Source organism: Carassius auratus, chromosome 32 (genome assembly GCF_003368295.1).
Source record: "Carassius auratus strain Wakin chromosome 32, ASM336829v1, whole genome shotgun sequence".
Taxonomy (NCBI): domain Eukaryota; kingdom Metazoa; phylum Chordata; class Actinopteri; order Cypriniformes; family Cyprinidae; genus Carassius; species Carassius auratus.
This window is the reverse complement of record NC_039274.1, coordinates 26882541-26905864: the sequence shown is the minus strand read 5'-3', so window position 1 is coordinate 26905864 and position 23324 is coordinate 26882541. Positions and strand designations below refer to the sequence as shown.

The 23324-nt window shown below is 37.0% G+C and overlaps 2 protein-coding genes across 4 annotated transcripts in view; both read right to left on the bottom strand.

Annotated features, from left to right (window-relative positions):
* Positions 1-192: 192 nt before the first annotated feature.
* On the bottom strand, positions 193-10191 carry arih1l (ariadne homolog, ubiquitin-conjugating enzyme E2 binding protein, 1 like). Of its 2 annotated transcripts, none has more exons than XM_026216165.1 (14): positions 9766-10191; positions 7535-7602; positions 7235-7379; positions 6979-7071; positions 5722-5777; positions 5558-5624; positions 4728-4834; positions 4470-4512; positions 4255-4326; positions 3785-3915; positions 3639-3696; positions 3245-3514; positions 2955-3067; positions 193-2341 (listed from the first exon to the last, which is right to left on the bottom strand). In XM_026216165.1, the coding sequence occupies exons 1-14, from the start codon at positions 10063-10065 to the stop codon at positions 2257-2259; spliced, it is 1608 nt and encodes a 535-aa protein (XP_026071950.1). In that variant the 5' UTR covers positions 10066-10191; the 3' UTR covers positions 193-2256. The 2 variants fall into 2 exon arrangements, with proteins under 2 accessions (XP_026071950.1, XP_026071951.1); XM_026216166.1 differs by having other exon boundaries at positions 3245-3505; positions 9766-10189.
* A 2080-nt stretch (positions 10192-12271) lies between these two features.
* The window catches only part of dagla (diacylglycerol lipase, alpha), a 37636-nt gene continuing 26583 nt past the window's right edge, over positions 12272-23324 (bottom strand). The window contains exons 17-20 of one of the 2 annotated variants that reach the window (XM_026216163.1): positions 21915-22123; positions 20612-20738; positions 15961-16124; positions 12272-15338 (exon numbers count right to left, since the gene is read on the bottom strand). In XM_026216163.1, coding sequence (XP_026071948.1) covers positions 14258-15338; positions 15961-16124; positions 20612-20738; positions 21915-22123 — 1581 coding nt within the window. In that variant the 3' untranslated portion in view covers positions 12272-14257. Of the gene's footprint in view, positions 15339-15960; positions 16125-18355; positions 19305-20611; positions 20739-21914; positions 22124-23324 lie in introns of those variants that run through there. The other variant, XM_026216164.1, reaches the window with a different exon arrangement.

Below are 23324 nucleotides of genomic sequence, written 5' to 3'. Positions count from 1 at the left end.
CTTCATTTAACAAGCACAAAATATCTAATGATATATATATATATATATATATATATAACAAAAATATATCAAATAGTAAATTTATAGATCATCAACAAATTGACCAGTACATATGCATGTTTGACTCCACAGATTGTTTGATAGAGCGAAAAAATCCAGGTAGCATCAAATGAAACAAAGATTTCACCCAAATACTTTTGAATGAGATTTATTTAAATAGGACATTTTTATAAGAATGGTTATAACACAGGAAAGCCACCATAGATGAACATTTCTCTAAATCAGAGACTGTTCTTTTTTATTTTTATTAATATATTCACACTTTGGTGAAGAAATATCATCTGCACAGGCAACACTGCTGTTCCTCGGGGGGGTTGAATTTTTCTTTTTCTCAGTGAGGGATTAATAAAACATGAGCACAAACTCCAAGTGCCAATCATGGAGGCCATAAAAAATGACATCAGAATTAGTAGAAGCTGCTGTAAACTACCCTACAAACCGAGATCAGATGCAAACATGTTTGATGCACTGAGAATGATCACCATGCGTTCGAACGAGGTGAAGAAAGAATAAAATAAAAATAACAACAGGTGTCACATCTGTTCACATACTGTATGGAGCTTGATGTCTTCTGATATTAGTGTAAACACAGCGCTCATATTTGCCCTATTGGTTTAACAGAAAAGGCCAACTTTTTGTTAATGACAGCCAGGCTTGACTATGTTTCAGTTCGATCTACTCCACATAGTGCTTTATAGCCAGTACCAGTAAGCCTCGTAATCACTTGGAAGTCATGTAAAGAAATACAACAGTGCTTTCAATGAATCATCTGCCTCCTCTCACACTACAAAAGGTGCATGAATTTAAAAAAAGAAAATGAAAAACAGGTAAAAGCATTTGAGACTTTAGTTGTTGGTGAGTGAATGTCACTCAGGTTTGCTCTCATGGAACATCTGGTAGTGTGTTTGCTATAACAGCTGTTTTAAAGAGATAAACGTACAGCCAAACATCAACCAAGACGAGATGGTTCATAAAAAACAAATGAGTGTATGTTCCGGTCTATCTTAGCTCAAACCAAACAGCTAAAATGTCCACATCCAGAACGGCAGCTGACAATGAGAGCAATTGGTTGAATCTCATGTAAACAGTCAAAAACACTTTCGGGTCACATTTCACCTAAAAAAAAAAATTTTTTTATATATATGGAATAAAGGAAATAAAACCATTTTAGGAGAATACTGAATACATTTTATTTAGAGACCATTAAACCTCTAATTCTCATTATAATAAATGTATTTCAATAGTACGAACAACATTTTAATAGTGCTGAAACAAAGGACAAAACTTTTTCCATTCTTCTAATATCCAGATAAGGAGTTGTTTTGCATTTTGGTAACGAGAATTTGGTTTAATTTTAATGAATCTGAATAACTATTGGAACAACGGTTATACTGTACACAATCCAACTGGTTCTAAAAGTTGGCTGAATTTTCTTTATGCAAAATATACTTTATTATTTTCTTCCTTTTGATTTTGGAGTGGCATATGACCCAGATATTTCTGTATGAGATTCATGCAATTCTATTTTTTACTCATTGTATATTTGCATGTAATTAAGGCTACTGTTACCCTGCTGTTACAATGCCTCTGATTCAGGTGTGAAACATCCTGGAAAGGTTATTAACCTCCAGCAAAAAAACAAAACAAAAAAAACCTGTCCTCTTCTTTTGTTAACACATTCTTGAATATCTGTAAAGAATAAATATTTCTCCAAAAAGCAAGCAAAAAAAAAAAGAAGATGCATCCCACTCCATGTTCCATGCATGTGTGCTATTTACAACTTGAAATACACACTTCTGCATAAAGCCACCCGACCAAGCATTCCCAAAACACAACACACTCCGCATGGCTCAGACCTGTAATGCTATGCTTAAGACAAGCCAATCTCAACTCCAACTATAAAAACAACTTCAGACAAAAAGCACTAATAAAAATTTAAAACAGACTAAAGAAGAATCTCCACAGAAAGATTGGAGAACGGAATACATTTCCGTGCCGTTTTGACAATCAACTCTTACAGACTGCAATACTGACGTAGGAGTTTTATTAGAATATTCTACCTTTTTATTTCAGTAAAATTAAATTAAACTAAATAATAACGAAATGCAGATGCCACGTAAAAAGGATGCAACATGGAGATGGCCGACCGGAGATCACAGCATGTTCGCTGCTTTTTTTGTGATTCAGCAGTTCCGCTCAGTCTTCAATGTACTCCCACAAGTCTTTCTCATAGCCCTCGTGAACGTGCTGCAGCAGCACTCGTCGCCGGCTCTCACAGTATCTACACGGGAGGAGAAATGCAGAAAAGTCTTCAAACATGAGCAGTGCCCAACACATTCTGATAGGAATGTTATAACAATGTCCCCTATTTCGTATCCAGTGAAACTAATGGGATTTGAAGTAGAATCATTTCAGTGCAGACTGTTTTCTGTAAGGGCATTTTCACAGGAGAATATAGAGATGAAATGGATCTGTTCTAGGGATGCATGGGAATTTGTGCCATTGGAAATGCCAAAATTAGCAGCACGTTTATTATGGATGTGAGCGCTTTATTTGAAGACTTGTGGACTGTTCAACTGTAATATCCACAGAGCCTGGAATCGCCAGAACAATTTTTAATATAACTCCGACTGGATTTGTCTGAAAGCAGAAAGTCATATACACCTAGGATGCCTCGATTGTGAGTAAAACACAGTCTAATTGTCATTTTTAGGTGAACTAACCCTTTAAACTAAAATTAAAATCAAAAGCGAATTAAAAATACAAATACTATGATAGCATATAAATAACTGCATTGCACAAATTGTACAAGCAGCAGAGGACAACATTATAATTTCATGCATTTAAAAGAAAAACAAGCGATACAATATTGTGATTATGGATACATTTCTCACCTATACTTATCCTGAACTTTCTGTTTGATATCTTGCAAAGAATCCTGGGAGATATCTCGCTCTAGATAACCCGAGAGCACCTCTGTAGCGTTCTCCAAATCAGCCTGATTGTTCTGGAAGAAAAAACAACAACAACACAGCAGTAAGACAAAATCTAGTTTGAATGTTTGTCCCACCATCAGCAGACAGGTGGAGTGGTTTGGAAACCTGTCCAAAAACAGTCATTATTTAGGCAGCTATAAAACAGTGGGGTTATGTCATTAAAAAACAAAATGTGATTTTCCCCTCACCTCGAAGATGATGGACTGGTTGTTCTTTCTGAGGTAGAAAGCAAAGACGTAGGTGAACATGAGCGTGGAGCGACACTGGCACAGCACATCCACGGCCTTCTTCAGGAACTGCACCTCGATCCACGACATGTTGTGCTGCTGCATCTCCTCCATCTTCTGCTTCACCTGCGCATACAACTTGTGCTCGAAGCGCAGACTCTGCATGTGGTTCATGTAGCGGTTGCAGTAGAAGAGGTAGCGCTGCAGGGCTGCACGGGAATGCTGTGACGCATATAAACACATTCAGGAACAGTTAATAGGCCATGGATCTCTCTGGACAGGGAGAAGTCATGCTTTCCTGCAAGGGCTCATTTGAGTCTCCTTGGATGCTGGGTCAAATAATGACTTAAAATACCTCTTGAGCATCTCTGGCTGCCTTTGCATCATCTTCATTGTAGCGATTGCAGTTGTACCTGTAATCAGTGTGATAGGTACATGTGAGTTCAATGCTCTACAAGTATATAAAAACACAAGCATTAATAAGAGGTGAAGCAGACTCACCAAGCAGAGCCGTGAGGTTCCCAAGGGCCCAGACAAACCCAGCAGAACTCGGCTTTACAACTTTGGTTTCTACACACCATGTGATTACAGCCACCATCTTTTTCAATGGTCACATGACATTTGGGACATTCCTAAGAAAAGCAGGGATACCCAATTAAATTAAAGGAATATTTTGGGTTACACACAAGTTAGTATAATTGATATCTTTACTGAGCATCTGTGGCATGTTGCGGATTACACAAAAAGTTCACTTTGCAATGTGAAGGTTTCAGAAATGCATATCTGTTTGTTACTAGTCAAATTAATGTAAATGAATTTGTTAAACAAATGGCCAGACCTGTTTAACAAAGTTCCTTTTCTCTCTGGACACAGTATGGGATTAGAGAAGTACAACATTATCTTAATCACAATAAAATAAATAAATATTAATAAAAGTGAACCGATTATATTCGCAGATTTCTCCTTAGTACCTTGGTATTTGCTGCAATCCAGTTGGATGTTTCACTGTCATCATCACACTTCTTAATCCACTTCCTCAACCACTGGAAGGGTAGAAATATTAATAAAGACAAAATCAGGACAAATCTAATCTAATGATATCACTATCAACAATGGAAATAATCCAATCTAAAATAAGTGACTAATGCTAACATGACAATGAGTGCATAATTAGATGCCAACATACCTTGCATTTTACAGGATCATGCCAGTTCTCTCCACAATTGAAACTATTAATTGAGGGGGAAAAAAACATGAAAATACTGTCATTACTTATTCCACCTCATGTTGTTCCAATGCAATATGCTGTTAAATAACACCATACAGCTGACGTTGAGTCAATAATGACAGAACAAACTGCGTATACTGGCATAATTTGAATTACTGCAGCAGTAACATCCACTGAAACTCTGCACTGCTTTCTGCATCACGATCAGACTCTTACCAGAACTGCCTCCCGCATTTGCAGCGAACTGGTTTGGCATCAGGATACTGAACTTTGATCACATGGTGGCAGTCGGGAGCTGGACACCATCTCAACAGTCTGTTACACTGCAGAAGTGCAGAGAGACAACCAGTGAGAGAGACTACAAACCAGCTCACTGCAGACAGACTGCATTACATACATACCAGTATTTACCTAAATGTCATATTCATGCCATTCTAAAGCTTAACCATTGAGAAATCAGATGTAATTTCTAGATTTAGCTTCATGTCAGAGTTTATAGCCAGACTAATTATTGTATTTCAAAATCTGTTCCGATTTTGAAAGTCCTGTAGTGTATTCCAGCCAATACCCCTCAGGTTATCCAAGATGTAGATGAGTTTGTTTCTTCATCAGAGCAGATTTAGAGAAATGTAGCATTACAGCACTTGCACAGCAATGGATGCTCTGCAGTGAATGGGTGCCGTCAGAGTGAGAGTCCAAACATCACATAATATATGTTTGTAATAAAACAACTAATCATTAATGCAGTTTAACTTTAAACCATCGCTTCTGGCCAAAATACAAGCAAGTGATGTGATGCTAAATTTCTCTGAATCTCTCCCGAGCTTGTATGGCTTTAGAATGAGGTAATTGTCACCAAATGTCCTTTAAATTATTAATAGATTTATTTATTTTTTTTAAAATATTGATTCTTTCCAAGTTAAAATTCTAAAATACTAACTGATTTGAAATTTTGGTATTTGGTACCTTTATCCCAGCTTATTCTTGGAGCAAGCCAGTTGCATTTTAGACACAGTTTTACGCAACAAAAATGAAGAACATCTTACCTCTACAAAACTATTGGTGATTAAATGCTGATACTTCAACTTCACTTTAGAATCTGTGATCAGTCGCCTACAAAAGAACCAATAAAATATATTTTAAAAAATAATCGAAAAAATACAGAACAAAAACCTTAACGTGAACAAGCTAAATTACCCAAAACACTTACATTACAGTGTTATCGTCAACCAAAATATCACAACTGTGAGCAGGACACGAGATGGTCTGGAGAAACAAAAGCAAAAATAAATATAGATGCATGCAGCAAATATCAAGGCCAAGCACTACAGAAGCAAGCAAGGCAGCAATCATCAGACCAACTGTAGCAAGGAGTAACTGAAGCCATTTTAAGATGATTTTAGTCAAAATGGCTGAAAAATTATAAATATAACCACTAGTAATATAATTTAATGGCTTATCATTTTTGAATAGGTGGTGCTGTCATCAAATAAAATTTGTCCTTTGCTTTTTTATTAATGACAGTTTATTTTCAATAATTTTTAGCTTTTTGTTTGTTTGAAATTCCGCTGGTCTCTACAATGTAGATGTGATAGCAACCGTATTTACAGAAAATACATATTTGATATGTATAACTTTCTTTAAATAAATCACTCATATTAAGTTTTGGTCATATGGTCCCCTCATAATAGTGTTAAATAATCGTGATTATGATTTGTCATAATCGAGCAGCCCTAGTACATTTATTATGGATGTGCACACTTTATTTCACGACTTGGTATTCATGTTCTCAGCATGACCCAAGGAATATTTTGAGACCTGATTTAATCAAAAGTTATTCGCATTTTTGTAAATTTCATTATTAATGGTTAATAGCTTCATAAGAATTGTTTATCACTTTTGACCAATAGGTGGCGCTGTTACCATATTGATGTGGCATGGTCAGTGTGAGGTGACACAATGAATGTTTTTCGAGAACAATTGGACTAATCTAATTGAATTCCATACATTTTTGCCCGCATCGTCTGAAGATGGTCTGAAAATCAGACCAACTGTCTACAGTACGACAATAAAAAAAAAAAAAAAGGAAGTTATTCAAGCTTAAAAATCCTGACCCATAGAAATTTTAATTCTGGTGTCCATTTGACTTGTCATGAACCACAGAAACAGGAAAAAAAGTTTATGGTTCAAAAGTTATTGGCATAAACATGAGTGCAAATTTGAACTATTGGTGGCGCTAGAGGTTTGGAGATAGAGACTTCAAACTTACCACGGTTAATGTTAAGACTGTCCTCTATCTGTGTGCCAAATTTCATACCTTTACCACAAGCGGTTCTATAGGCTGCCAATGAGCAGGAAAATAATAAGAACACCAACGAAAACAATAGGCGCTTGGCCCCTAATAACCAAAATTAAGTCGAGGAAGCAACTGTAACATCAGATAGCAATGAGCGGAACAGGAACCCACCTGTCCCATGCCTTCCTCAATGATTTTGGTGGTTAGGTAGTCGCCCCAACACTGCATGCAGAACTTGTGTCCACATTCAAGACCTGTGAAATACTAGGAAGGAACACACATTCCTACAGAATAAGTCATCAAGTTGCGCAAACTGAGTCACTTCAGTGATTATCACAGTTTTGTTATCACATTTCTAAGTAACTGATGAAGGTTTAGGAGCAGTAGTGAACAAGATGGCATTAGGCTTTAACTGGGAGACACTGACCGAGTTCGGGAAGTTGAGATAGCAGATCTGGCAGGGCATATCCTGACTGGAGGAGCGTGTGCTCATTGGTCGAGTTTTGGGATTTTTACTGGGGTTTATGACATGGCACTCTGTAAACAACTTGTCCAGATTTCCATCAAAGTACCTGCAACACCATTTAAAGGTTGCTCTTTCAATCAGCACACAGACCTATTGTAAATGTTTATTCATACTTCTTATCCTAATGTCCTTTAACCAAGCTATGCAAAAATGTTATGACAATGTTAAAATATAGTGAAATAAACAGAGAAAATGTCTTGCCTCTCCATGAGCTTCTCTTTGTCCCAGTTGAAGTGACTGAGGAGTATTCTAGTTATCGTAGCTGGGTTCTGGAAAAGACACAACAACCAGTGACAGGTCTAGTTAAATCAAAGTCTGTTTACTCTGCAGCTATATTGGCAATGACTCTGGCAGCTATTTTGGGCATCCAAGTCAGGGCATTCTGTCTTATCTGACTGAATGGGGAAATCCTGAGATCTCAAAAACTGCTTGCCACATTAACATTAAAATACAGACATGAACTGTCCCATAAATGCTGTTTCTTATCCACAAATAACATTCAGAAATTTACATTTGAGGTTGGTTTCTATAGCGAAGACTTTAGTGTTTGTTTGGTTCTTTTATTTAGAAGACTGAAATTATTACGCAATACACCTTCTCACAGTTATAAGTAATATAAAATATGGATCATCTTTGCATATCTGAAGTCTCTGGTTAAATCTTGTTTCAGTTTATTTTGATATAGCAGACTTTAAAAAAAAAAAAACCAGGCTTATACACTTGGCTCTTTTGAGGAAGAAATAACAGGTGGCTCTAAGAAATTAAGAGATTTTTTTTTTCTTTTTTTTTTTTTTTTTTTACAACTAATCACTGAAAGATATTAAGAGACATACCCTCGGTTTCACGGAGAAGGCTTAAACCTAGTCCCAGACTAAAGAGTAAATCTAAGCGGTTTTAACTCAAAGAAACTTGCACTGACCGATCTTTGAATACATCAGTGCCTTTGTTTTGTCTCAAGATCCACAAAAGTAATGATTTTTCTAAAGGCACGTTAATAAAAATGACTTAAATGTCCCAATTAAACTATGGCCTGCTCCTGGCTTACTCTACACCCTGTCTGTGAAACAGGGCCTTTAAGATATAAAAAATATGAATCGTTTTAATCTGTTAAAAGAAACCCCAGATTTATTTGCACTTATTACTCTTGATACAAATTTGCCAGCATTCCTTGTACAGCTTTTCTCAGACATGGCCTTGTTATTATTTTTACACACTGAAAAAATTGGTGTAGTTTTCACTCAGAAGTTGCAAGCAATATTTTTTTTTACACTATTTATATATATTTCTTTTATTTAAAATTAAAATGGACATTTTATTACTGTGGTATAATATATTTCACATAAACCACTACATGGTCTTTTTTAAAAAAAGCAGCTTTGCAGATGGTCTTTTCCGGTCTAAGAGGGTGGCTCTTGGTCAGGTTGAGCTGCAAATCAAACTAAACTGTTATATCAATCATCTGGCACAACATGATTAGCTTTTACCCACTTGACTTCTTACAAATTAAAAGGCAAAGCTATTTGTCTGTCAAGCTATTTACCATTCAGGTGTAATGCTGCCCATCCAAAGCACACATTTTATGAATTTCACTAATATATTATTACTGTCCCACCAGCTATAAAAATCAATAAGTATCTTAACTTCACTGCCCAAAAATGAATAAGCTTCACATGTTGAATTTTGTATAATATGTTTGCCAACAATTAATGCAGATTCATGCAGCAGCTTTCTTTACCCATGTTCATAAAATCCCATGTTTTTTTTCTTCTGCTCCATATTCCTGATCTAAACACTCACAAAATACACAACAGACAGTCATTCATCCATGTTCAAAAACACATTAATAACGTTTCACCGAAGTTTTCCAATCGTCACTAAACTTGCAATGCTAGTTTGCTTGACAGATGTGCTTTTGTTGAGCTGAGATGTTGTCAAACCTCCCCAAAACATAACTTTATAGGGTTCTGTGTCGTTGTTTGGACACCCAAACATGTTTCATAAGCCTAAAACGGTCCATTTTAAACAAATGTGACATGTAGCATTAGCTACAGTGACGGTGCTAAACTTAAATCTGCAACCAGAAACATAAAACACACTGCCATCTGAATCATTACACAATTGGAATAAGATTAAGATTACATTTAGATATCATTCATAAAAGCTGTCAAATAAAGTTCAGTCTCTGTAAACTGGCTCGCTAAATCTAGCTAAATCTAGCTGACAAAATAAATCACTTAAATAACTCCTAAACACAATTCACCCAAACAAACACATAAAAAACCGCATAAGATTAACAAATAAACGGTTTATTTCGCATCATTCGTCCTCTCCTATCAGTTAGCAGCTAATGCTAAATGCTAACAGCACCAGCTCTCCATATAAACAAACTTAACTTACAACTTCCAGATAGCACGCTTAAGCTGTTTATCTACCTGTATGACCTCGTTGACCTCCCTGATGCACTCCACCATGTGCTGGAGGATCTGCTCGGTGGTCAGCACCTCGAAGCGGTAGTCCTCCTCGTCCTGGCCGGGCCCCAGGCCTCCTCCGCCGCCGGTGTCGACGCAGTCATCGGGCTCTCCTCCGGCCACGGCCGGGTCCAGCAGCTCCACCTCGCCCAGGTCCTCATCCTCGGCCTCCTCTTCCCCGCTGTCCTCGCTGCACTCCTCCTCTTCTTCCTCCTCCTCCTCTTCCTCGTCAAATTCGTAGTTGTAGCCCTCGTCCGAGTCCATGTCTCAGTGTTTTTAGGGTGAATGTGATAAAGTATGTTTGTTTGTTTGACCTGCGCTTTACTGACTGAGCTGATCCTTATTACAGGCGCGCGGCGTCACTGCTGCGTCACGCTCAACTAACACACGGAACACATCAGGGTTGCCAGGTTTACACAAGAAACCCCGCATAAGCGCTACTCAAAACTGCGTTTCGATGGGCTCTTCAGTTAAAAATTGTGTTCCGGGGTGTAAAATACACGATTTTTTGTAAGGGTCCCCAGCTAAAATTAGTATTCCAGGGGATTAATATCATGTTATTGGAGTCGCTGACATGAAAAACAAACCCGCGTCAACAGTGTAAAAGTAGCATAATTCCGCGAAAACCCCGGACTTGGCAACACTGGAACACTTCCTCACATGCTTTGCGTTTTTCCCTTTTTATACAGTCTGGTTTGTCATCGTAAGAAATATTATTCAATTAACCTACCACTTCTATTAGCTACATTTAGTTTACATACATGTAAATAAGGCGGATTTCCTTTTTTATTTTTATTCTACAATACCCATAAACACTAGGTTTAAAAATTCAAATGGGCAAAAAAAATAATGAGCTGTTTTTTCCAATTCATTTTCTATAATTCTGTTACACTTTACAATAAGTTAAACTAAATAAGACACATCTTTGGTACAATATTTATGAATCTTTGTTAACAATACAACTTTGTTTGTTTGTTTGTTGTTTGTTGATACTTTATTGATCCTTTGCAGGAAATTATATTGTCACGGCAGCTTAACACTCAGACACCACATTTAACAGAACAAATTAGCCTACTTCAAACCAATCTACAGTTAAACAACAACAACCAAAAATAAATAATAATACCTATATAGAATATTCAGTAACAGATGCATATTCAGTACAGAATATTCAATAACAGAAGTAAATATAGAATATTCAGTAACATATGAATATTCATAACACATTAAACCTTCTAATGGCCGCTGGTACAAAGGACTTCCTTGTACGTTCAGACTTGCACTTTTGTGCAATCAACCTATGGCTGAAGGTGCTCTTATTGATCAACCCCAGCACATGGATTGGATGTGAGGGATTGTCCATGATTGATTTTAGCTTAGATAGCATTCTTTTCTCAGCCACGTGCTCGATCACATCAAATTCAGTCCCCACAACCGAACCTGCTTTCTTAATCAATTTGTTAACTCGATTTAGATCTCCCATGCGAGCACCCTCTCCCCAGCACACCACAGCAAAAAACAGAGCACTTGCCACCACTGTCTGATAGACGTTGCACAATAGAGGACAGCAGATGTTAAATGACCTCAGCCTTCTTAGAAAATAAAGTCGGCTTTGACCCTTTTTAAACACTGTCTCCATGTGATGCTGGTGTTCATTGTTCAACGTTAGCTCAGGTATATTTAAGTGTTAAACTTTTTATTTTATTAATTTATTAGTAAATGTTCAAATTAACATTAATTAATAAATAATAATTTAGAAATGTTTTTCATTGTTAGTTTGATAACTTATGTAGTTCACTAATATCAACAAATGGAACCTTATGGTAATTGTTATATTCTTGTATTTCCCACGAATTCAAGTAAAATATGTTGTGATGTTTTTTTATTTTTATTTATTTTTGTCATGGTGTAGAAAGGGTCCAGATGATAAGGAATGTTTATTGTCTTTGAAATTAGCTATATATATATATATATATATATATATATACACACACACACACACACACACACACACACACACATACATACATACATATATAAATTGAGTATGGATTGAGAATAATATAATAATAATAATACATTGAGAATTTCAAATTAAATATCAACAGACTGTCAATATAAAGTCAAGAAGGTCAAGACCCTTGAGTTGGGACAAGACTAAAATCATTGTAATACAGTAAGCATTTTAAACTAAAAACTCTTGAAAATATTTTTACTTAACAAATGGTCATTGAAAGATTTACATTAGGAGAGGAAAATACTTTTTGTCTGTATTTTTCATATTTTTATGATATTTTTTATATTTTTATATTTATTTATTTCTCAGGGTTTTTTTAATGAAGAGAAATAATGTGATAACAGCCCTTAAAATGAATTCTTATATATATATATATATAGTGACATTATAGTAAACTAAGTTCAAGCACAATCCCCCTAGACAGTTTAATAAACACAGTCAAGAGAAACAAAGTCAGTCAGAGATCAATATGTTTTATTCTATTACAGGCAGGGCAGTGTAAGTGTGTGCATTTAAATACATTCTCATTCTTGAAAGTGAAAGACTGGCAGGGCAGTGACAAACATGAAGAAAGTTTTCTTTTCTTTTTTCCAAGAATGAATGTTCAATCGTTATATGTTTTCTGAAGTCAGCATATGGCCACAGGATCAGATTTTCATTCCTGAATTCTCATCATTTTTTCTCTATTTATAATTTAAACGTAGATATATCAATATAGCTATACATTTGAGATAAAGTCATCACTATGGTACAAGATAGAGATTTTTTTATTGATAAGTCCCATTGATTTTATATCTATATTTTTTTAACACAACAACTGGAAACAAGACAGTATTTACACTCACGTGAAAAGACAGTGCTATACACATCTTTTTGTGTGAAAAAGTACAGCAGTCGCAGCTTAAGTTATGAGTTATTTAGTAAAGCAGCAAAAAAAAGAACAGGAAAATAAGTGCTTATTTTGGTATATATGCCAAACATTTGATCATTTATATTACATCTCAAAAAATCTCAAACGAAGAAGTTTTAAGTTTGGTTTTGTCACATGCAGAACCTATAACCAATCATTAACAAATTATAACATGCAATCAAAGCATAATAGCATTGGAACTGTGATCTAAAACAATCGACAGAATACAAAATAAAACACTTGACCCTTTTGTGACCCACAAAGCTCTGCAGTGACAAACCGCTGTACTTTTTCACACACCCACCCAAAAACTCAAACACTTCACCCTGAAACGATATAAAAAAATGCAAGTCTAAGTTATTAAAAATATTTTGCCGTTGAGATAAATCACTATTTATTGTATTGTAGCAACAACAGTAGAAATTATTTTTTAAAAAAGCAGATGAGAGGAAATCTCTCTATGCTTATTTTGCTACTGATTGCACATCATAACCATCCCGAAAGAGATTTTCTCAAACGAGGCGTCTCGTGCTCTGTAAAAGACATCGCAGATTCAGGCGAATCATTTAAAGGGCGCATTTTGTGACATATATCGTTTAATACTCATATCGTTCAACAACTCTTCCTGATGTCATTTGCATTTACGGGCAGTGGTTCGTAAACAAATAATAATATAAACATAAAATCATTATATTTTAATTTCACAGAGTTCAAACATTTGACTTGTATGAAGTTGGCTTTTTTGGCAATCGTTGAAAAAAGAATATCATATAAAACCTGCATGCGTAAATTCAAGTGGATTTATGCAAATAAGAGATGACAAAAGTTAGCAAAAGCATTCAGCATTTGCTCATGCACATTGAGAACTCATAGATGTCCACCAACCGTCAGTGCCTCCAGTTACACACATTCCACACAATCTTCAATTAAAAACTGAAAAAGTACAATCCAACAAAATGAACTATTTATCATCCTACGCCTGAGACGTCTTTGTCCGATTCTTCATTCTTCAAGGTCCTGAGGAAATGTACCCCACTGCTTGTTGTGTGCGCCCCTCCCCGTAACTCAAGATTAAGTCTTATCCCAGCCTTTCCCTTATATGAACCTGCCAACCCTTGTGATAGCTTGGTGTTCTGTAGTGTCAATGTAAACATAACCGTAACATTGGATTCAATGTGAACGTAGGGTCATTTGTGCAAGCTTCTTGATATGCTAGCAACATCTTTAGTGTTCGAAGGGGCCTCTCAGTCCCTTGTGTGTTGCAGGCAGCGATTAGGACACTTCATAATGGTGATGCAACGAGACACAGTGCATTCAGACATGTCTTACAATAGTACAAAATGAGGTCTTCTGTTCTTGGTGAATCCTTAACGGTCCACAAGTCTGGAAGTCTTGGACTGGCCGCGTTGCTACGCATGCACGTTTCAACAATCGGTTCAGAAGGAGCAAAGAATAGTGTTGGGGAAGGAAACCAAAGGGTAAAATAAATAGATGGAAAAGGAGAGCAGTGCACTGTGGAAAGTGGGCAGCTACACCATAGACGACAACGGAGTTTCCTTGGGGTTGGGAGTAGCAGGGGAAGTTCGTAGTGCAGACGTATGGTTGGCAGGTGGCACTCCATCAGAAGGAGAGAAGTCATTGAGTTCTCCAGAGGATGAGAGTGGAAAGGATGGAGAAAGCGAGATGCCGGAGGAAGCGTCAGCTGAGCCGGCAAACGTGCGAGGGGGCTTGGGAACCAAGTTGGGCTCTAGAGTAGCTCTAGCCAGAAGCTGCCTGTCCTTGTCCATGTCTTTCACACACTGATCTGCATGGTGTTCCTCAGCCTGACTGAACGATCCCCGTCCAGACTCGGATTCTGCATCGGACAGCTCGAGGGGTGGAGAGCTACTGCCGTCGAGCCTAAACAGAGAGTCCAGGTACTGGGCGAACTCTAGGACCGCCTGACTGGGAGTGCCGTTGGACAGCGGCCGAACTGGTGGAAGAGTCTGGGACCGGCCACTCTCTACCTCTCCCTCCTCAAACACTCTATCCTCGGGTGTTTCTGGCATTGAACCAGTCCGGGATGCTACTGGGCAGGATTCTTGACTGTTAGGAACAGCGGACGGCTGGCAAGCCACAGGTGTTCCTGAAGACCACCGGGACTTCTTGCCCGGGCTGGCTGGCTGATTTACGATAGTTTGTCCAAGGGAGAGTGGAGAGAGGTGCCCGCTGATGTGGGTGTTGAGATGTCTTGCATCATTGGAAGGTACTTCCAGTTCTGGAGGAGTAGGGCAGTATGGGCCAGCCTCCCCCAATTCAAGGTCCAAGCCGTCTGCGGCCAGCAGCTCTGTGCGAGAGCTCAGCGACGGATTCTCTTCTGGGATGGGGGCATCCAAAGGGAAAGGTAGACTCCCCAGACAGGGCGAGCCTCTCAGGGCAGCAGATGATCGTCGGGAGTCCAAGCTGTAGACGGATTCGGCGTCAGAAAGACTTTCCATGATGGCCAAGGGGGCTTTTCGCTCCCGCAGCTCCACGGCCAATCGCTCACGAGCGCCGGTGAGCACCACGGGGACAGGAGGAGGCGGACACTCCGAGAAGCCATCCAGCGAGATCTCAGAGCGGGCACAGGAACTACAGCAGGACAAGACAGGAAGTGGGCACAGGTGTAGAGTAGCATGTACAGTAAATAAACAGAGACCAGAGAGACAGACAGCATGGAGGGAAGAAAGAGAAGGGTGATGACAAATAAAATGAGGGGAATTAAATAAAAGTGTGATAGCAGATGGGAGGGGATCCATAAGTAATTCAATTAAATTAAAACATAAAAAAATGCCATAAAATAGAGTCAAAATAAAAAGTTTGATGAAAAAAAAAATCATTTAAATATTATAAATTATATAAATAATACAAATGTTATTAAATATTACATATATATGAGCAGAGAACAGGAAAAAGGAAGGAAAAATTTTGAAAGAGGGGAAAGAATAGGTTTGTGGTTAGGCAACACTAATGTAACTAAAATCTAGGCTGATCTTTTCTACTGAACCAAAGAGGACGAGGGGGGAACTGTGTAGCACCATACACTGTACCTCTGCAGTCGGCATGAGTGAGAAGGACAGGCAAATAGTGTTAAAATCAGATGATAAGAAATGCTTAAAACACCTAAAGAATAACTACATCATTGATCACTCATTGGTGTGGTGTGATTGGTCAGTCAGGTGGTTTCAAACACTGATCGGCCCTCGTGACTCACCGGACACTACTGTTTCTGCGGTGATGTGTGGCAGGCGTGGGCTGCGGTGAACTAGACGCATCGAGGAAAACCGTTTCTGGATTCAGGTCCACTTCTGTAGGACTAACCATTATTTTAGCAGCAGACAGTAAAGCTGTCTTCCCTTTATTATAGTTTTCCAAAACCTGCAGGATATAGAGGAAAAGAGAAACACAAGGCAGTTAAAAAAAAATAAAATACACATGAATAAATGAATGAATAGACAGAAACAAGCAGGTCTCACAGCCTACTTGAAATTGTGAAAAATCTTATTTATGTATTATATGATATCAAGATGAAATAAATGCACCTCAAAACATTTTTATAAGGTAAAGCGCAATTTTAAGATACACATTTTTTTTTATCACATACAATGTTAACTACAGATTATTGAAGCATAAATTTATTTGAACAAAACGAATCAAAATAAATACTTTGTAAACATACTAGGAAGATTGAATGCTTTTGATATTCAATTAAAATTACTTTCATATTTTTTGACACCAAGTGTAACTGAGCCATCAAGCGTAACACTTTACATAAGAATATTTCTTAATTTTAAACACAATTACAGAGTGACATAAAATGATCTGTATTATGTGCACGATGGACACAAATCCAGCAGGACAATCAACAAGGACAAAGTTGAGTGGAACAACAAAGGTAGAAGTCCAACACCCACAAAATAATAATGCATATTTCTTTATTAATGTGTGGAAACATGAGTATGTATAGAGTTAGAGACAATAATCAGTAAATTAGAGACAAATATAAGTAAATGGATATAATGAAATGCAATGGAAGAAACTGTGTAAATAATGATGTACATGTAGCATGCAAAAAAAATAAAAATAATAATAATAATAAAAAAATACAACCTGCATACTACAAACAATAACAAAATAATTGCACAAAACCATTTATTTAAAATAAAAGCAACTGAATACATTTTAGTAATAATAATATAAAAAAGCATCTCAAATGAACGGTAAACTACATGTTAGCTCAAATGATTAGTGAGTAAACATTGATTTTTAATCCAATGGTCCATTTAGCACATTTTCTGCAGACATTCAGATTCTTCTCCAATATTACAGCCAAAAAAAATAATAAAATAAAATAAAATGATATGATGAGATTTTTATCCTGGTCATATATGTTGGAACAACATTAGGGTGAGTAAATGATGACACAATGTTCACTGTTCCTTTAAATGTGCCCTCTGAGGCAGAACTACCACCACCAACAAGCAGGGTAAACAAACACTGATGCCCCCCGCAAGAAGCACCACAGGCCTAAATGAATCCACCTCCAAGAGTAATGCACCAAACGTAAAAGACCAGGTGACAAACTCAAGGCGCACGCAGAGGGACAAAAGCTGCAATCAAAATCCTGCTGCAAACTGCTAAAGCATAAACCAGAGATCAAAACAGGAAGTTAAGAAGAACTGACAGAGAGACCAGGAACCTGCAGAAAGGAAGAGAATGACACCACAGATGCCCAAAGCTCGAGCTGATGGATATTTCCGGCAGCGACGAACAGAGATTATGAGCTGCAAAGGAAGAAAGCACATGCATTTGGTTGTACTGTACATTGTGTGACATACACTGCCATTCAAAACTTTGGGGTTGGTCAGATTTTTATGTATTTGGAATAACTCTATTATGTTGACCCATTTCACCATAAAAAAAAGAAAAATACAGTAAAAGTATTACAATTTACATTTTCCTTCAATAATAATTCTAATAGGCTAATATGATTCTCAAGAAATATTTATTTTAATTAATAATGTTGAAAACAGTCGTGCTGCTTAATATTGATGTGGAAACTGATGCTTTTTCAGGATCCTTTGATGAATATTAAGTAAAGAAAATGACATTTTTTTGAAATATAATTTGTTTAACTTGATAAATATCTTGTTGAATAAAAGTATTAGGTTTATGTGTATATGTGTGTGTGTGTGTGTGTATGTGTGTGTGTGTGTGTGTGTGTGTGTGTGTGACCAAAGACAACAAAACCAGTCTTAAGTCACTGGGGTATATTTGTAACTATAGCCAAAAAAACATTGTATGGGTCAAAATTATAGATTTTTCTTTTATGCCAAAAATCATTAGGATATTAAGTAAAGATTATGTTCCATGAAGATATATATTTTTTTACAACAGTAAATGTATTAAACCTTAATTTTTGATAAGTAATATGCATTGCTAAGAGATTTATTTGCACAACTTTAAAGGTGATTTTCTCAATATTTTAATTTTTTTTCATCATCAGATTCCAGATTTTCAAACAGTTGTATCTCTGCCAAATATTGTCTGATCCTAATAAACCATACATCAATGGAAAGCTTATCATTTATAAATCTCAATTTTGAGAACCTGAAAACAGAGAGACTGGTTTTGTGTTCCAGGGTCACACAAACACACACACACACACACACACACATATATAACTGACCCCAGACTTTTGATCTGTAGTGTATATCAGAGGCTTGAGATGTAACATGTGGCACTAAAAGTGGTCTTTTCAGATCGAGCAGTCGAGAAACTCAATCTAGACTGAGGAGAAGTTAAAGGTGTGTTATCAAAAATGTCAGATTCTGCAGAATCGTTCTCGGCTGAGAGATCAGCTGATGTGCTTTTAGACATTAGTCCGGTTGAGGAGATCTCTGAAAAGCCTGGATCTATGCTGGTTTTCAACAGAGATGGGGAATCTGATGTGTTTGGAAATGGAGTGATACTTTGGGAAGTTGTCTGCTGGAATTGAGTTGGGGACTCATCTGTCACTTTGGAAGATATAGAGCCTTTAAAGGCAATGGTTGAGTCTTGGACAGATGAGGGCATTTCTAATGTAGAGGTTAATGTAATGTTCAACTGGCCAGTGTTTATGGGAGCACATGCAACCGTTGGGGATTCAGACTGAGATGGACATGTTGATGGTTGTTGAAGGACACAGAAACTGTCTCCTGGCTTTATATCTAAACTAATTGAAGATGCATCTACAGTGACAGACATAACAGGGGTGAGAGTTTCTGTGATAGTGTTCTGAGGGTCTGACTTGGAAACTGCTTGAAGACTGACAGTATTATCGAGCGATAAACCGTTCCTGTGAGTGTCTGAAGCTCGTGGCTGGACAGAAACTGTTTCACTGGGAGTCTGAGAAGTAGAGCCTGTTTCTGTAACCATAAAACATTCATCTGAAGAGAGAGGTGTTAGAGAGGGATCTGGGAGTGCGTTAGGGACAGAAACACACGCTTGGATGCTAGCTCTCTGGTTTCCAAACTGTGCAGCAATCAGTTCTGAAATTAAATATGGGTTTTCCAGCACCTGTGAAGACAAACCAACACATTACCATACAACAGGCATAAGAACAAAGGAACATACTTTCAAAAGAAAACAAAACAAATTAAGAGCAGCTAGATTTGCAGCAGGACAAGTTATGCACCCAAAGTTGAATACTTTAGATTAGGGGTCTGAACAAACTCCTATCCTTAAATATGAGCAATAGTAATAGCAATAGGAAGAAGGAACAGCCATGCCAGAAATGCTTTTATGTTCGTGGAATCCTGTTGACGGCAGACAAAAACAAAAACAAAGACGTGAATGTCCAGACAGAATACACAAGATGTTGACACAGACCTGCAACACATATACCTGTCCCCTGCAGCCCAAAAGCCATCCAAGCAACTGATTCAATGACCCCAAACCCATTCTGATAACAAAGACAGATCTGGGCACTCCAGAATCCATTGGTACTTTTTGGTAACATTTTGTGTGTGTGTGACCCTGGAGCAGTCTTAAGTCGCAGGGGTGTATTTTTAGAAATAGCCAAAAAAACATTGTATGGGAAAAAATTATAGATTTTTCTTTTATGCCAGAAATCATTAGGATATTAAGTAAAGATCATATTCCATGAAGATATTTTGTACATTTCCTACTGTAAATATATCAAAACTTAATTTTTGATTAGTAATATGCATGGCTAAGAATTCATTTGGACAGCTTTATAAATGCAATATTTCTGAATATTATTACTTCTGAAATGGCTTGGTCATTTTGGTCATTTTCTCCCAATCAAAGAAACTATGATTCAAAATGTTTAAATACAGCACAAATTTAATTTATTAAAAACATTTCTAACCACACAGAGAGACTTGTTTTTTTTGAGGGATGATGCAAATGAATCATTGTTTTGACTTTTGCATCAATTGACTGAAATGGATAGACTGAACTGAATTACAGAAATTAATCAAAATAGCCAATTCAAAATTTGTTACTAAAGTTGAATCAGATGCATTATTAAAACAGCTTTACCTTAATGGTCTCATACTCATATAAAAATCATAAGCCAAGCAAAGATTGCAAAACTAGACTAATGAGACTCAAGGAAACTTCAATACAAGCGCATCAAAATAATCCCAATATTTTTATTATGCAAAATCACTGTATTTATTTTAGAAATATTTTATATATTCTCCAGTCCTAGTGGAAAGTTTGCTATTTTATTTCATATTCTTATTGCATTTACCTTGTTACTCAGATTTGCCCAGAATGAAGATGAACATAACTTTGCATTTAGCAAGAGTTAGCCAGGAAAACATGCACAAAACACACATGAATATAAAACCACACACCTTGTTGACGCCATCCATCACCACATGGGGCATGTGTTCATTCAGCATGGCTGGAGAAATGATGACCTCATCAAAGGCCTTGTTATCCCCCCATAGAGCGGAGTAAGTGGGCTCTTCCTGACCACAACTACATAGAGCCAGAGAGAGAGAGAGATGGTATGAGGAATATCAGACTTACAGTAAAACTGCGTAGACTCTAGCCAAACTTTGACTCAGATAAATGCAGGATGTGATGCATGCAAAGTTCATTACTGGAAATGAAAGGTCCCAGTCCTCATAGCAGCACCGAATTGAATTAAAAAAGCTATTTCCAAACATGTAGAAGTCCACAGAGAGACCATGTGTTATTTGTCTGCACTATTGAAATCATGATTTGAAGAGTAATTTTGAGGAAAAAAAACCTCTGTAACTAACAAATAAATAATTATCACCTTAGCAACATTTGCATTTCAATAGACCTGTATTTTTTGTAGACCCCCAACTGCCATCAAAGTAAAAAAAGAAAAGAAAAAAGGTTTAATAAAAAAAAAAACTTATTTCTAAAGAACAAACCTTTTATTTTTTGGGGTAAAAACACTGCACGTCTGAAAGATTTGCCCAAGAGACACACATTTTCCAAATATTGATTATACTTACTAGTAGTACTTACATTACTGTTCAAAAGTTTAAGGTAAGTCCGATTTTTTAAATACATAAATAAATAAATAAATACATATATTCAGCTGCATTAAATTGATCAATAATGAAACACTTGTACACAATAAACACACACACACACACAAACCCCATAAAAAGGCATCATAATTATTTTCAACATTGATAATAATAAATGTTTCTTAAGCGGCAAATCATATTAGAATGGTTTTTGAAGGATCATGTGACTCTGAAGACTGGAGGAATGATGCTGAAAATTCAGCTTTGCACCACAGGAATAAATTACAGTTTAAAATATCATCAAATAGAAAACAGTTGTTTTAAATAAAAAATAATATTGGACATTATTACAATTTTTATCAAATAAATGCAGCTATGGTGAGCATAAAATACTGCTTTCAAAAACTTACTGAATCTAAACTTTTGAAGAATAGTGTACATTTTTAAACTTCAAACACACTTCTGTTTATGTGCCCATTTACATCTTTTCCTACAGCTAAATTAACAAGCAGGAAATCTTAAACAAGCAGAATCTATAAAAAAAAATGTCAATATTGTACTGGGCCACTGTAGTGTACCCTATATCTGAAAAGAAGAAACCCATTTTCTTGTCCCACTAATCCATTTAATTTACTTCCTCTCTACTCACCAGATCTCAGGCGGGTGGTTGTGCACCACATGAATGACCCGTCCCGGTGGATAGAGCGGCGTGGAGGCTGACAGGGCGATGCTCAGGTCACTGGGGTGCAGCCACAGGCGGGAGTTAGAGGGGGTCACGCCCTGAGATACAGGGGCTTCCTCATCCAGGGGTAGCTCTGATTTAGGGATGCACTTTGTACCCCCAGCAATAATCCGCCACTGAAATAAACAATCGAAAAAGAAACTTACAGGCTCTGTTCCAAAACCTAGTGAGCTGCCTACGCAGGCAGCATTTCAAGCATCATTTCCTGCTGAGAGCAGCTATCCAGCAAAGCAGCAGTGCGATTATGCAGAAATGCATCACATAGAGGCCAAATTTCTCACAAAGTTCCCTGAAATTAATCAGAGCCTGGCAGAACATATAAGTGAGATATAAGACGCTGTTCAGGATGCAAACTGAGTTAATCTGGCCTTCATTTCTTTCATGCATCATCTCAGATGCACGTCATTGCAGTGTTGGATTTGATAGAAATAGCAAAAAAAGTTGTTTGGTTAGTGGTGAGTCATTTATATAAGCTAAACTGAGTAGGTGACTACTTTCTGGACAGCTGGTCTACTATAAGTTATGTAAGCCCTAATATGAAGTACTGTTCTGTTCAAAAGTTTATGGTCAATAAGATTTTTTTTTATGTACTCTGTGCCAGCCATGATGTATATGAGCTTGTTTCTTCATCTGAACAAGTTTGGACATATTTAGCATTACATCACCAATGGATCCTCTGCAGTGAATGGGTGCCCAAACAGTGAGCCAAATAGCTGATAAAAACATCACAATAATTCACAAGTAATCCACAAGGCTCCAGTTTATTGGTTAATGTCTTGTGAAGTAAAAATATGAATATTTGTAAGAAACAAATTCATCATTAACATTAAAACATCACTTCTCGCCAAAATATGATTCTGTAACACATGATAACGCTTCTTCCAATTTAAAAAGCCCAGCCCCATTAAAATCCACCGATATGTTTGTTTAGAACTGTATTTGCTAGTAAACAGTGCTGGTCTGTGCATATTTCTCTTCTGATTCAGACAAGATGATTTTTTCACTGGAGAAAGCAACGGTGTGAAGATTGAAAAGTATAGATGGATTTTTTTTTTTTATAAACATGCAGCATTTCACTTCACAAGATGTGAACTGATCGACTGGAGTTACCTGCGGATTACTGTGGTTTTAATCAGTTCAGTGGTTAAACTCGTTTTGACGGCACCCATTCACTGTGAAGGATCTCCCAAAAAAAAATTAATCCAAATCTGTTACAATGAGGAAACAAACTCTGGCCTGAGGGTGAGTACATTTTCAGAAATTGCTATTTGTTATTCTATAACTAGTAAAAAAAAAAAAAAAAACTTGCAAAACACC